This window comes from Schistocerca piceifrons, chromosome 11, assembly GCF_021461385.2.
Source record: "Schistocerca piceifrons isolate TAMUIC-IGC-003096 chromosome 11, iqSchPice1.1, whole genome shotgun sequence".
NCBI lineage: Eukaryota > Metazoa > Arthropoda > Insecta > Orthoptera > Acrididae > Schistocerca > Schistocerca piceifrons.
In genome coordinates, this window is record NC_060148.1 from 25077741 (window position 1) to 25094908 (window position 17168).

Consider the following 17168-nt stretch of genomic DNA (forward strand, 5'->3'; position numbering starts at 1 on the left):
TTTTGGCTTCCCTGTCAAAATCAAATCAAAACGCCTCAGCATTGCATTATCGGTGACCATTGACTGTGGCGGCCCGAAAGTTCTAAAAATACTGGACTAAATTCTGGGTAATTGCTCAGGTCGTCGCACCTCTGATTGACAGCAATCACATAAATCTAGTACACGCATCAGTACACACGAAAATGTATCTATTCCCCTTCTTAGACCTTGGTAACGGGCCAGCAAAATCGATATACATTTCGTGGGAAGCTTTCTTTGTGGGTTTAGATGCGAATTTACCAACCCTGTTATCCTGAGCTGGCTTGGTCATAGCACATACCTGACAGCTGGCTACCCTCCCATCCACTTTCGGTAACAAGGACTGTCGGATTTTTTCCTGCGTCTTGTAGACACCTAAATGCCCTCCTACTGGGAATTCGTGAAAATATTTGAACAACAAAGGCACATAAATCTTTTGCTCTTGTCCCCATCATGGACGGCTAAATTACTTTCCGAATTCACACCCACGTCTCCATCTTTTTTTTTATACCATTCTTTAATCGCCACAATATAATCCTGTATTTCCTTCACCTGTTGTGCGTCAACACCGACCAAGTCGTTCAGGCTATCAATATAATGATCTAAGTGGGCCTATACTGACACTCTGCTACTATCCTGAATAATTTCTACGATTTCTATCAATGCATCACAAATGACAGCAGGGAGAAACTTATCTCATCAAGTGTGGTAACTTTATGTACCATCTGACGATGGCTGTGCTGACATATTTGTTCAGTGAACTTCTGTACCGTACCCCATCACTCTAGCCCATGTCGCTCCAATTCGTAAAGTAACTCACCTCGCCTCTGACAAGCCGGATCCTTGACAACACCAGACATTGTGGAAAATACAAATTAATTAAAATCCACTACTTAACTTTAAGAATGCACTACTTACCAAAAATGTAATAGGAGGCTGGAAGAGCGGGACGACTCATTTAGCGTTAGCGGATCTGTACCTTTCATATACATATATTTAAGAAAAACAGAGACAATCCAAAAATTAGTAAAAATTTAACTGACAATAGTCTCTGAAATCATTCATTAACAAAAGTTACCCATAATTTTAGAAGAGACACCAGTAAACTCATCTGCACTAAACAACAGACTTGCAGACATCAGGCTCTGATACAATACGCAAACGTAAATTAAGAAAATATTCCAATTATTAAGAATAAACTGGAATTTCATGAAAAATCACCAGTTGGCGATAAGAAAATTTACTCAAAGCCCTCCTTGGCGATAACACATTGCAATAAAATGCCACCTGTAACAATTTTGAGTTAAGAACTTGCAGGGAGAATGTTGGAAGGTAGTCAATTCCACAAAAATCCACAAGGCCAGTTCCTTGGAAGCACGATAAGCATTATAAATGGTTTACTATGACATCGTGACCAGTGCTAATCTCCGATATCAGGAACACTTAGCATTCTCAGTGGAATTCTCTATCACCTTGGACATAATCACAACTTGAGCACATAATCCACAATACGTGTTCCAACATAGTTACTGTCAGACATGACCCTGGGTCGAATGTACAAATAAAACCCTCATATGGTATAGGCTGACAAAAAAGTTTACTCACTGTGACAGATAATCATGGAAGACACAACACTTATTCTGAAATTATGTCAAGAATAGGAGCCTGAGAAGCATTTGCCACATTTGATGCATAAAAGTAATGTGAATCATGTGACGCATGAATATGTGCATGTTAACAACCAGCCACAAGACGGTGCCACTGAAGAATAAGCAGACAGATCAAAGTGGAGATCACTTTCTAAAAAAGATGGCAACCTGTCAATGATAGATGACACAGCAACATGTATATCCATAAATGCAGTGAGTAACGTTCAGTGGAGTGTGACCAGGAAATGGCTTAAATTGTGTAGCACATACTAAAATATAAAGTAGTAGAACCTTTACAGAGAAAGGAACATTATATAAAATAAAAACCTGTAAAGGAATAGAATCAGAAATATGACATGGGAAGGAAAGAACTTTTTAAGGTACATCAATATAGAGTGTGAAAAAATGTTGCCGCAGACAACCACAGCAGTTTATCAACAACTGAAAAACGTGATACATGTACAAGCAGAGGAAGAAGTAAAAGTGTTAGAGCAGAAAATAAAACAAAGTAGGACAATATGTGAAATACAAAGCTAAAAATTTGTCAGTAAAGACAAGACAACTGTTTAGAAATAGCACATAGGTATATAAATACGAAAAACGACGTACCAGGTAAAGAAAATGAAGATTTCCTTCTTTGATATGCAGTTGGCTGATGTGGGGACATATAAAAGAACTTACATAAAAAAAAAATCAGTGCCTAACTAAGGCTAAATACAATTAATGGTGTTGGAAAAAGAACTCCCTAGTTTTAAATATAAATTTAATGGGGAAATCAATGAAAAGTTACATCAATAAGTAGATATCATGAAAGAGAATTCCATAAAGTTTTATTTAATGTTAGCAGGCTTCAACGTGAGATACATTTGTTGCCCTACCCACGTCAAGACGATATTCCACTTCTCGCCACATATTGACCAACATTTCAGGTGTAACTCCCATCCGCCTTGACGATTCTTTCCAGTAAGTGATTGATGTCCCTGATCTTTTCACTGTACACAACATTTGTTATGTTGCTCCAAAAGAAAAGGTCCAGTGGGGTTAAGTCCGGGCTTCGAGGTACCCAAGGCATTGGGCCAGCCCTACCTATCCTAACCACCTTCCTGGATAGCGAGCACCAAGAGCCGCACACACACGGTTACTGTAATGAGGTGGGGCGCCATCTTCTTGGAAAAACACAAGCCCCTTTTCCGCCTCAGTATAGTCCATTTGGGAAAGACGTGCTCTGTCAACATGTCACAGTGAACGCCTGGACTGAACTGAGGGAACAGAGGGGAAAATAGCAGTGGTGCCATCTTAAGATCAAACAGACCTGCCAACTGCAGGGGAGCCAAACTTGGAGAGTTGATGAATCAAACAGCACAAACTGGTGTATGTCTTTGTACAGATTCTAGGACACATTTAAACTAGGAAATTCTTTTTCAAACACACTGTACTTTAAACATAAACTGTACACGGTCATAAGTAAAATTACAAACTCTGAAAAACTGTCTTTTAGACCGTAGAATAATATACAATTTTTTACAGGAAGTAGAAACCAACAAAAACTAAATACTTGGTGATGACACAGTACATAATGTAAGCGACAAGAATGGGAAAACAATTCCATTTGGTGATGGAGTAAACTGCAAAACATCAGCATTACTTAAAAATCGAAAAGATGCAGTGGCATGGCCAAAAGACCTGTTGTTAGTGCATATTTTTTTGCGCCTGCGCTCTCATTAGGGGAACATTTTAACTGTGTGTTCATAAAGTTGTGTAGAAGCCAAATTTTAATTTTATGAAAGAGGTAAATGCTTCAGACATCCACAATACTGCACCTCATTATACTTACACAACAGTCCATGACAAGAATAAATTCTGATGAGGCCTTAATATGAAATGCAACATGTTGCAGTTATGGACACGCGACCCGCTAAAGACTGTATGTAAGCAGAAAAGAGACGAGTGGAAGATCTAGAAACGGTATGGGCCTCAAATGAGGAAATCTAATGATCTAACAGACTCTGACTAAGGGCAAATTGTGACGGCCTGGCGTCGGGGAAAAGGGCTCAACAGTTGATCTGCAACTGTTGTAAGCAGGCAATGAATGTCGTTGCCAGACGGTGAAAACAAGAGTAGGGGACGAGAATTTGTACCTATATTTCATGTCAGAGAACATGGATGTCGGAGCCTTATCCATTCTGCAAATCAGCATAGGCGGCAGTCTGTGGCACATTTGACGATGGAGCTCAGTGCTGGTGTAGGCACAGCGATTTGAAGCACATTTTCGAGTACTCATTGATCGAACACAGGACTCTGTAACACACCACCCCTGAGAGTTCCCCATTGACCCAATGACGTCGTCAGCTACAACTTGAGTGGGCACAAGATCGAGATATTTATTTATTTATTTATTTCATTAACAGTACAGATCAACCCACTGCCTTGAAATGTAAGGTAGGTCGGATGTTTATAAATGGAACAGCAATCACTTCTCATTATTACAATGTTATTGGTATACAGTTGTTAATGCTTTTTTAAATAATAGAAAGAACATAATATATAAAAATCTCTCTAAGGCTACAGCGAATTGAGTGCTTAACAACTGCTAAAATGGTTCTATATAATTTGTCTCTGCCTAGTTGATGAGAATATAATTCGTACAATGCAAATGTAAAAAAAAAAAAAAAGTAATACAATGAGTGTGGTGAAAATAATTTGCAATATGTAGAGGGAAGTGATGTACTCTATCTGGATGTGTAATAAAGCCTATGTAGCATGTTGGTTGGTAATGCCCTGTTTCTACCTATTTCTGGTGAAAAGGTCTCGGGAGAACCTCGAGCTATTCTCATCTGAAATGGTTTGTGCTTATGTATGTTTACTGTGTTTGTGTGTGTGATTATATTACTGGAAGTGTTCCAAGTCAGGACACTACATAACAATGAGCAGCTCTTTGTTTGCCCCATTGTTGGAAGTTACGGTATATTCTATGTGATACCTTAGATACATACACCTGGTATTATATACATTAAATACTGTCTAGGCATTTGATACGTGGAACACATGAATTTTAGCTTTACATGATAAATACACTTATGTTTGTAAATTTGTTAATAGAAATAGAATGTAGCTCATAGCTACTTCATTGCATTATTCCTACATTATTCCTTAAACAACGTAATACATTACATTTTTTATCTATGCTTTACACAGAAAATCGAGATAGGACTGTGTTTCTATCATCGAGATAGAAACACAGATGTGTATCAATGTGAAGGTACTGCCTTCATAGATGAATGACGTTTCTTGTTGCTTCGTGTCCATGGCCATGTCTGGATACACCATCATCCAGGTGAGTGGCTGCACACTTGTGCCACAGATGCAGGACTCTGGGAGAAGTATTATACTGCGAGTGGCATTCTTATGGGTTTGCTTGGGTTCTGTAAACCCTAATCAGAGGTATCAAGGCAGCTGTGAACTATGTGAACATTACCGCACACCAGCTGCATGCTTGAATTCTTTGTGTGTCTCTTGATAGTGATTGCATCTTCCAGGAGGATAATTGTCCCTGTCACTACGACTGATGCATGCTGCAGTGATTTCAGGAAAATGGGAGTGATATTCTGTCCACCAGTTTCGGATAACTGTTAGTTTCACATGGGCATAATCATGGTATACAGATTAGTTGAGCACGATAGTGAACTTGCATTGATTCCTTGTCCACTGAATTCCGGTAACTGCCAGTCATAGGGCCAGAATCATGGTATACAGATTTGATGAGCATGATAGGAAACTCATGTCGATGACTTGGCCACGAAATTCGGCTGATCTGAGCACAATATAACACTCCCAGGACATTACCAGGTGGCATCTCCACTCCTCTAGACCATCATCCCGTAATTTATGGGAATAGCGTAACGTGTGCATAGACATAAATGTGATTATCAAATTAGGAACTACCCACTGCTACAAAAAAGAAATCAAGGCAGAAGTGTGTTTCACCCCTCCTATACAAGTGTTTTGAGGGTTAAATGGTGACACACATGTGACACAGCAAACAAAGGATAGATCAAGAAAACCACAGAATGTCATTACATGGGTCTTCATGGCATGTGCCTAAAGTGATGTAACACAAAAAGCAACTTTGAGATGATTAACTGGAAAGAGTTTGTAATAATAAATTTAACACATCTAATATTTACAAGTTAGTGTGAGTGGGATAGAATTACACAAATATAACACTTCTAATGTTTACAAGTTATTGTGTCTGGCATAGAATTATATAAATATAGCACATCTAATATTTACAAGTTAGTGTGTGTTGGATAGAATTACACTCAATATAAACCATAGGGTACGCATATTACACAGAGAATAAAAAGGAAATCGGGATCCACAAAAGAACAGTTAATGAGCAAGGACAGAATGCAACGCCAGACCAAGGATGAAATTAGTGAACATGCTTTAGGCGATCTACCACCCTATATGTGAATACTTATACCAAACAAGAAATTGGCGAGATAAATCGTCTTCAAAGACACAGCGGCCAGAATTGATAGTATACCTTTGCATTTATTGAATAGCTATTGATGGCAGTTAGCACAGAGTTTACCTGCACACATAATTAACTTTTGGCCAAACTAGTATTTCCTAGAGATCTTATTGACAATCTTGCAGTGTTCATGACAAAATACTAAACCAGATCATCACTGTACGACTGTAGATTGATAATATTTGCTGATTACAACTTCTGGCATGACTAGTAAATGTGAGATTAAAACTGCTTCTGAAAACGAATTAGTACCATAAAAACTCAGTATCATCATAGCTAGCAGCAAGACAGATTTATTGGCAGAATATACAGACATATTTCATATCTCACCTCAATTCTTAAATCACAGTCTACAACATTACAATAGATAAGGCATCCAGAATTAGTTGTACAGCTATATTACAACACCATTATCGATAACATGCATGATTCCCCAGGGATGTGTGTTGTCAGTAAGATAAAACGCAGTTGAACAATACATTAAAAGGACTCCAGGTTTCCAAAGTGGGGAACACTCTGTAGACGCCGGCAAAGACCCACTGTCTCCACCGAGGTCACTTCCAGGAAAGAACTGTGGGGGTGGAAACCACTTCCAGACTGTTAACCACTGTACAGTAGTGCAGTAATCATGTTTAATGTCTCACCATTAGATAGGAAAGATCAAGACACATTTGACACAGTTTTAAGAACACTAAGATTCATTTTTGTATATGCACTGTACAATTTTCAGTTGAAACAGCCACATTAGTACCTCCATATCCACATAACGTTTACAGAAGAAGATAGTAAGTACTTGATCGATGGATGGATATTGGAATTATCAGCTGTAATATGCCACTTGGCAGAAAAACAGAATGAATTTGTTCTTGATTATAATTACTCCACAAAGAATTCGTTATTTCTAGCTGCTGGGCATTTGCAACATGAATCTTCTTCTATCAGTATCGAGGTACTATCCGTTAAGATCTTTGTGGGGAGTCTGTCACTTGCAAATAACGTGGTGTGTTGACTACAGGATATTCAGGGAACCAAGATTTAGTTGGAGCAGTATTTCCTACGGCAATCGAGACAGTTGCATGACACATTAATTTACTCTCATATGTGTGAGTGTGTATTGGTTATACATGCAAGGATGTTTATCGCTGCCAGTGTGCATGTAGTAATCAGCATATTTGTGTGTATAGCCCAGGAAATTTAGTTACCATCATTGCTGCTTAGACATACTAATTCTCTGTTTGATTAGGCTGTCAGTAAAGCTGCAAGTATGTGGACTGATGTTCTTATGCCATGACAGTAAAGTTTCTTTAAATATCTGGAGATGTGATTTGTTCTGTGTGTCCTATGTATAAGTGTGGGAGGGATTGCTGCATTCGAAAGATCAGTATCAGCTGCATGAAGCAACTCTTTCATTGCAGAGCAATTAAGGCTTAACAAAAACATCCTGAGGTCAAAGCGGCTCACTGTCAGGATTCAGTGTGACAGTGTAACAAGTGAACATCCTGAAAGATAGAATGTAGCAATCCAAATTGGACAGTGGATGAACACATTGAGAGGATGGTACCATTGAAAATTTATACCTTCTCATACAGAGACTTTCGCATTGTTTTTTATTGGAGAGAACTGTGGATTATAGACTGATCAGTTGTCAATACACAGATGTGTGTTTAGAACTGCCCTTAGTGTTGCTTCTGTGATAGTGTTCTTCATCAAGTTGTGTGTTTCCTGAAGAGTTTAAGAATTTATTTCTTTTGTGCAGGAGTATTTCTGGAGAGGAGAAGGGCCGGAGGCTGATACACGCAGCTAAGGAAGGGGCAGTGGAGGAGCTGCAGGCCCTGCTTAAGGCTGGAGCAGACGTGGAGGCGATGGATGGGAACATGGAGACCGCCTTGCACTGGGCAGCGAAGCAGGGCCACGTGGAGGTAGCGAGGCATCTGTTGGAGGCTGGGGCAGAAGTGGAAGCCAGGAACGATAGGAAGAGCACGCCGCTGCAAATGGCTGCAGAGAGAGGCCACGCAGCTATGGTGCAGTTACTCATAGCGTCTAATGCCGACGTCAATGCCAAGAATCAGTATGAGAGTACAGCAATGCACTATGCGGCAGAGCACGGCCATGCAGAAATTGTGAATATGTTGCTGGAGGCAAGGGCAGAAGTGGATGCCAGGAATGAGAAGCAGAGCACAGCTCTGCACATTTCTGCATGGAAAGGCCACACAGCTGTTGTGCGGCTGCTGTTGGCGTCTAAAGCCAACCCCAATGCCGTGAATAAATTTGGGATGACGCCGCTGCACTATGCGGCCCAGCAGGGCCACAGTGAGGTGGCGACACTGCTGCTCGAGGCAGGGGCTAACAGGGAGGCCAGAGATAATGATGGGAACACATCACTAGACCTCGCAAGGCTGAAAAAACTCCAGAAGTTGATAGATATGCTAAGATGAAGCTAGAAGTCCGTCAGATATATCTAGACCAAAACCAGATGAGTTTCATCAAGTGAATTTTGGTTCTTTTTAAAACAAAGAATACAAAAACATAATCTGACAGTTGTTCTTTGTACACAAATTAATATAGTGCTTACATCTAATCTACTAGCACCACAACAAAAACAATAATGAGAGATACCTACTAACTAATGTAAACACCAGAAAGCACGCTTCCTTTCGTGAAAATTCGGAAAAATCGAAACATGCCCCAGCTACTGATAAAGACCAGTTCTCTATATCTAAGTACTGAAAGATACTTGATAGGAACATGTCTGGTGCATTGAGAAATTACTGTGAATTTGCAAGAAATGTGTTCTCAATTGCAAATATGACGAGACTACAGCTGTGACCTCCATTTCTCACCCGGTATTCATCTCCTGCATTCACACAGTCGCTGTGATTGCTGCACAGAAGAAGACTCATTATTATAGTCATGACCTTTGACTAGACGTGAAAACAGTATTTACAGTGCCAGTATTTAATGATCTACTATGCAGTGTTATCTGATTTAGCCTGTTCCAGGGCAACGATAGTTTGGGCCACCAAAGAGGATGCCATATTTTGATTACATGGGGATCTGAGACTAAGGCCTAGCCCTTTATTTAGAAAACACATTTGCTCGTGATTAAAAATGATTCTAGTTTGGTTCTAAACCGTATGGTAAAAGTTAAAATTACATTCAGGAGCTACTTCTGAAGCAGAGTCAAACCTGACACCTAATCTCTCCAGCTTCCTGACATTAGAACTAATAATATTATCCTTCAGACAATCAGTGAGATACATAATATGTGCATATGCATCGCCGAAAATAAAATGGGTCAGTTCATTAGAAAATTTAAGGTGCATTACATAGGCTTTCCTATTTAGGACATTTTTTAAATATAAATGTCTAATTTCTTTAATTATAGCAGTTTTCATGAGCTGCTAAATGTAACATAGTGAGCTACCAGTAATTCTATGGAACAGTCTTCTGATAGAATTGGGGACCACGTTATATGCTAGACACATTTTATTAAAATTAATGGTGGCTGATGTCAGACAGAGTCTCTTGCATTAATTCAGAAATCAGTAATACGTTCCAATTGCCCTGTGTGGCATTTTACTACAAACAATCCTGCTGGAAGAACATTCGCAACTAAGAATTATATGTTGAAAATACCACTTCAGTTGTAAATTTCTTTATTTTCATACGACTAGTTTCATACTGTTATAAGCCCATATTCTGGTGTTGTACTGGAAATATCACAAGATGGGAGACAATTTCCACACACTGCAACATGCATGGAAAAAAAACAATTCTAAAAACTTCTAAAAAACATTTAGAAACTGTCAGTCAGGCTAGGTGCTGTGAAACCTATGTCAATGCGAAAGTGACACCAGACAGAACTAGGTAGGGAAATATACAAATAATATCACTACACTTACGCTGTGCTGTGGCCCCAAGTGCCGAGGTGGACATGTACTATGCACCGTGTGCTACCTGTGCGCGCAGAACAGGGAGTAGTGGATGTGAACGAGGAGGCAAATTGGTACATCAGAGTGGCAAAAGTGCTGCCTCTATTGACAGAGAGACGAACGTGGGGCCACTAGCCTGCCCGTTCACAATTTGAATTTAGTGGTTTACATTTATAATGAAGAAAAAACAAAAAAAAAATACATAAAAAGTACACAAAATAAGTTATCCTTCTCTTAATATTGAATGAAGTTAGATTATAGCTTTTTGATATGCAGCACATGAACCCCTCCTCTGAAACACTAACTTGTACACAGCAAAGGCACAATTTCCAGGTAATGTAGACAGTTTTTATTCACTTACTTCACAAAATTTAAAGCTAATTGTGAATCATTTATGCATTCCATGAAGGAATCTGTAATTGTTGTCTGTTTGATGCCCCAGTGTATTATAAATAGTTCAAGCTGAATCTAGAGTGACAGGGTGTAATAGTCTTAATAACAATATGAGAGGATAGACTGCTACTCACTGCACAGAGGAGGCACTGAGTTGCTGAACAGAACACTTCACAGTACATTTCAAAGTAAGCACAGCTCACAGACAAAATCCTTCACAAGATTTATAAAAACACACACATTTCTGTAAATATCTATCAATGGACCGAAGCCTGAGCCCCATTTTATCTACAACAGAGCATACGTGATCACTTAATTTCATATTTCTAAAAACTGTTATAACCAGGTACTTATACGAGTAACTAATTCCTATTGTGTCTCATTGTATGGAAGTCACAGGATACTACATCACCACAGAAACTCTGGAATTTGCCATGTTGAAATGGGTTGAGTGCTTTAAAGATGTAGATAGCCATATGGTAGTTGCACCCACAATGGAGGGGTATCTGTGGAGAGGCCAAAATAACATGTTGTTCATGAAAATGGGAGGCAGCATTTTCAGCAGCTGCAGGGGCAACAGTATGGGTGATTGACTGAGCTTTGTAACATTAGCAAGTATGGCTCCAGTGAGCTATTCTGTATGGTTAAATGATGATGCATCCTCCTGGGTAAAATATTCCAGAGGTAAAATAGTCCCTCATTTGGATCATCATGATGGGACAACTCATAATATTTAGTTTACGAATCATGAAGATTGTATATGTGGAAGAGATCTGGGGTTACTGAAAGATTTCAGAGAGATTATACAATGGTAATGTAGATCACAAAACCATATTTAAATTCTAACATATTTCTGGGGGCACATGTGAGCGACGAGGTCATTACAGACGGAGCACATCCTCACATATGCAAAATGACAGTGAAGGACATCAGCCACGTTGTTTTCAAATGAACGAACATGTCATTTGCCTTCAGCAAATTAGTAAAGCATTTATATTTGATGGTGAACTAAAGTTGCAAATATTGAAATTTACTCCAGGAATTGCACTTAACTTTAGTAGCTATAGCTGTACTACCTCACACACCATATGAAAATTTGTTGCCAAACCGGGACTCTAACACTGATTACCCATGTATCATGAGCAGTTAAATTTCAACTTAGGCTATCTGCGCACATTTCCCAGACAGATCCAAATGTCAGGTTTCATAATCAAGACAACAGACAACGTGAAGTCATAGACTATCGTTGTCATTTTTGACACACAGCCACCTCAGCCTGATATATAAATGGTGAACTACAGTTTCCCATGCTGAAATTTATACTTGTAAATCAACTTAGACGTAATAGGTATAAACGTACTATCTAAAACTACACATGAAAATTTGTGCCAGACAGACAATAATTGGAAAATCCATGCTAAAGTCGTGATCTGGCACGAATTTTCATATGTCGCTTTAGGTAGCATCTGTGTCTATTACACTTTAATTTCAGCAATAAATTTGGTAAAAGCATGGAACTCCTAAACCTGTGCTGCTGCACGGGAACTTAAAAATCACCATAATCCCTAATGTAAGTATAGTGAACTAACCAATGAAGCATCTCACTCAGTGGGTGATATCCACTATGAATAGGCCTACATTCTTACAATGTATCAGTAGCTGTTTGTGCACGACAGATAAAAATGTGATCATGAGCAGCTGTGAATGTAGCTGAATAGCCAGTGTTTTTTCTTCTCCAATTCAGTGGCATTCTTGTAAATTAGTAGCTCTCCACAACAGTCTATACTGTGAAAGACCCACCATCATCGCTTAAGTACTGCAACTTACATCCATTTTGAACCTTGGTCTTCCTCTACAATTTGCATCTTCCCTCAGTTACCAAATTGACAATTCCTTGCTGCCTCAGAACATGTACTGTCATCTGATTCCCTCTTTTAGTCAAGTCATGCTATAGATTTCTTTTCTGCTCAATTTAATTCAGTCTCATCTGACGTATGCACTTAATCTTCAGCGTTCTCTTATAGCACAACTCTTCAAAAACTCCTGTTCCTTTCATGTCTGAACTGCTTATCATCCATATTTCTTTTCTGTGCGAGGTTTCACTGCAGACAAATCCCTGATGAAAAAAATTCCTAAAATTTATATATACATTTATTATTTCTCTTTTTCAGAACATTATCCTTGCTATTAGCAGTCTACATTTTACACCCTCTCCATTTCAACCATGGTCAGTTACTTTGCTGCTCAAATAGCAAAACCAGATACTAATAATTTTAGTATCTTAGTTCTTAATGTCATTCCCTCAGCACCTTCTTATTTAATTCAACCACCTACGTTCCATTACCCTCCTCTTTCTTTTGCTAGTGTTCATCTTCTAGCCTCTTTTCAAGACACTATCCATGGCATTCAACTGTTCATCCAAGCCTATTGCTGTCTCTGACAGAATTACTACATCCTCGACAGACTTTACAGTTTTTCAGAATGAGATTTTCACTCTGCAGCGGAGTGTGCGCTGATATGAAACTTCCTGGCAGATTAAAACTGTGTGCCCGACCGAGACTCGAACTCGGGACCTTTGCCTTTCGCGGGCAAGTGCTCTACCAACTGAGCTACCGAAGCACGACTCACGCCCGGTACTCACAGCTTTACTTCTGCCAGTAACTCGTCTCCTACCCTCCAAACTTTACAGAAGCTCTCCTGCGAAGCTTGCCCGCGAAAGGCAAAGGTCCCGAGTTCGAGTCTCGGTCGGGCACACAGTTTTAATCTGCCAGGAAGCTTTACAGTTTTTATTTCTTCTCCATGAACTTCATCTCCTGTTACAGATTTCTATTTGGTTTCCTCTACACACTGAATAACATTGGGGATAGGCTACAATCTGTTCCACTCCCTTTTCAATTACTGCTTTTCTTGCGTATCCTTCAACTCTTACAACTGCAACCTGGATACTGTACAATATGTTAATAATTTTAGCTCTCTGCATTTCATTCCTGCTTTCTTCAGAATTTCAGAGAGTGTACTCCAGTCAAAACTGTCGAAACTTTTTTCTAAATCTAAAATATTATAAACATAGGTTTGCTCTTAAGGTGTGTTTAAGATATGCCGTAGGGTTAGTATTACCTTATGTATTCCAACAATTCTCCAGAGTGCAAACACAGATCTTCTCCAAGGTCACTCAGTACCACTTTTTCCGTTCTTCCACAGAGTCAATATTTTGCAACCATGACTTGTTAAACTGATGGTCTGGTGGTATTCGTACTTCTCAGCACTTGCGTTCTTTGGAATTAGAATTGTTACTTCTTTCTCCAAGCCTGAAGGTATTTTTGCTTGTCTCCTATTTCTTGCAAACCAGGTGGCCTAGTTTTGTCAAAGCTGGCTCCACCGAGGCTCTCAATAATTCTGAAGGAATGTAGTCCACTGTAGGGGACTCATTTCAACTTTGATCTCTCTGTGCTCTGTCAAATTCATCAGGTACTGTAAGACAGTTAAAAATCTGAATGGAATAACAATAGTATGAACTGGATATTATTGTACTATTAAAGTCCTTCATGAGACATGAAGGAAAGTGAGTGAGGACACACGCGCGCGCGCCCAAACACACACACACACACACACACACACACACACAAAACTGTGATGAGTAGCACTCACATCTACAGTGAGTAGTTGGGGGTACAGAAGGGCTGCCTATGATCTCTTAATTACCTCTGATTCTTTCAAATGATGTAGGTACCCTCTCCTTAATTTCCCACCTTTCAGCATTTTTTCCTTTAGTTTACTCTGAAGTTTATAACCAATAAATAATGGTCAGAGACCACATCAGCAACTGGAAATTTCTTACAGTTTAAATTCTGGTTTGTAAAAATCTCTAACTATTTTATAAGCAATCTGGGACATACCAGCGTCTCCTGGTGTCCACCACACACACAACTCTCTCTCATGAATCTTAAACCAAGTACCTGAAATGATGGAATTACGCTATATGCATAATTCTACCAGGTGGTTTCTCTTTCTTTCTTTTCCCCCAGTCCATATTCATCATATTCTCTTCCTTCTCCTACTATTGAAATGCAATCCCTTGCCCTACACAATCAGATTTTCATTTGCCTCAACTCTCTTAAGAATTTCTTTTGTATCATTATAGATTGCTTCAACCTCTTCATTGTAATAATGCATTCACTATCTTGTTCATAATAGCTTATACACATTCTAATTTTGTTATTTATTATTAGACCCCTCCTGCACTACCACTATTTCATTATATATTTACAATCATAAACCTACCTGTCCAGAAGTCTTTATTTCTGCCATTGCACTTCACTAATTCTCAATACGTAATTTCAGTCATTGTTTCCCTTTGCACAATCCCTAACCTACCTAAGGGATCTAACATTTCACACTTGGAACCATAGAACACCAGATTTGCTTTTCCTGATGATGACCACCTCCCGAGTTAACTCCCACCCAGGGATCCGAATGGGGGATTCTCTTACCTCTGGAATACTTTACCTGAAAGGATGCCATTATCATTAAGACAACAGTAGAGCTACATGCGATGTTTCCAGTACCAAGATAGAAAGGCCACATTGACTAATGCAACAAAATTGCTGATACTAATAACCATAGTAACTTAATCTTCCTGGCCAGTGGCCTCCTGTAGAAACCCATCTAACTTGCTGATTATCCTCCAGTTCAGGCAAAGGTGATGGTTAGTGTATCCCCATGTTGTCTTATTACATGTTTTGCAATAATATGAGAGAAGAGTCAACTTTCTTTATGTAGTTTAAATTTAACTGACTTCTTAACATAGCCAACTGCAATTTTTATTTATGCTAGTACTTAGCAAAGAAAGGAAGGTTAAAGGTGGGAGGAACACATGGAACATTCGTATAAAGGAAACAAACTTAAAATATTATAATAGAAAAGAAAGGGGTAGATGAAATGGATAAAATGAAACAGAAGAAGCAATACTGCATGAAAAACTTGATGGAACACTCAAAGATGTAAGCTGAAATACGTTCTTTAGAATTATTAAGCTTAGTCAGGACAAAATTGTTCCATCTGGTGCTCAAGATATGTGATGCTGTTGAAATACCACCAGCCTTCAAGAACAACAAAATAAAAGTACCAAAGAAGGCAGTAGTGACATGAGAATACAACACAATCATTATTTTAACAAGTCAGGGTTGTAAAATACTAATCCAAATTGTCTAGAAAGTGTCACTAACCCACTAAAAGCCAATCTGGGAGAAGGCTACTTTGGGATCTAGATAACTACAGGGACCCAGCAAGTAATACTGACTACAATTTAGTTTAAAACATAGTTTGAAGAATGACAAAACCACATTCATAGCACTTTTAGATTTAGAAAAGGCTTTTGACAATGTTGGCTAGAACACACTCTTAGAAATTCTGAAGGTAGCAGAGATAAAAGAAAGGGAGCAAAAGGCTATTTACAACAGACTGTAGTTATAAGAGTCAAAGGACGTAAAGGGGAAGCAGTTGTTGAGAAGGGAATGAGACAAGGCTGCAGACCATCCCCCATGTTGTTCACAGTGGACATTCATCAAGCAGTGAAAGAGGCAAAGGAAAATTATGGACAGGACATATGATACAAAAATTCAAACTAAACACCATCAATACACCAGTCCCCATTAGCAGAAGAAATCAAATGTGTTTCTCACCTTTTCTCAGTAACATATCGATTCACAAAGTTGTATGAACAATACAATATCAAAATAAGCTTTCAGTCAAACATTAAACTTCAAAAAACAATAGATTCACAACAACTTTTTGCTGGTCTGGAGTATATACACTAACATGTGACAACTTCTCCTAGTACACAGAACAAACAGCATGAAATTTTAAGATTTGATACAAAAGAGCACACTGACTCACTACATTTAAAACATGTAAATAAATTCAGTTTTGCCACCCATATAGTGTAAACTAGCTATCCCACTGGACATATAAAAAAAAGCAACCTCCGTTACCTTACACAGTGTAGAGGAGAGGATGAAGATGGACCCTATGCAACAGTTAGAGCCTTCTTAAATAAATTTTATTTCATAATTTTAAAGAATCTGTGACCTTGAAAAACTAAGCAGTTACTCTGAAACTAAATACCTATCTGCACTCTCTCTCTCTCTCTCTCTCTCTCTCTCTCTCTCTCTCTCTCTGAGTTGTTTGTGTGGGCACACATGCCCCGTACACATGCATACATGCGTGAAGGGGCAGGGGGCAAAAAACTGTGTAGGTAGACAGAGACGTAAGTTCATATGGATGTCGGTTGTGGTAGTTACACAGATTAAGAGGCTATCACAGGATAAACTAGTATGAACTGCATCAAAACAGTCTTTGGATAGCAGCACTGAAACAAACAAACTGGAATGCTGTACCAACAAAAACATTATCTTGCATGATTCATCATCAATCTAAATTTGCTCAAAATTCATGAACAGTTACAGGTGTCCTTTCCTTTCATTTTCTATGGTTATGAAAAGATTGTCAGAATTCAAATATGACTATTCTTGAAGATAATCCAGATGAATAATGTCAAGTAACAGCAATCACAAACAGTGTGCCATGTGGTATTGGATGATCCGCAATTAAATGCCTGATGGGATAGGAATATCATAATACAGA

General features: G+C 38.8%; 1 protein-coding gene across 2 annotated transcripts in view; it reads left to right on the plus strand.

Moving 5' to 3' along the window:
• The window catches only part of LOC124719934 (poly [ADP-ribose] polymerase tankyrase-1-like), a 48886-nt gene extending 40150 nt beyond the window's left edge, over window positions 1–8736 (plus strand). For both annotated transcript variants that reach the window (XM_047245129.1, XM_047245130.1), the window contains one exon: window positions 7958–8736. In XM_047245129.1, the coding sequence (XP_047101085.1) occupies window positions 7958–8636 (679 nt within the window). In that variant the 3' untranslated portion in view covers window positions 8637–8736. The remainder of the gene's footprint in view (window positions 1–7957) is intronic.
• Window positions 8737–17168: the final 8432 nt, after the last annotated feature.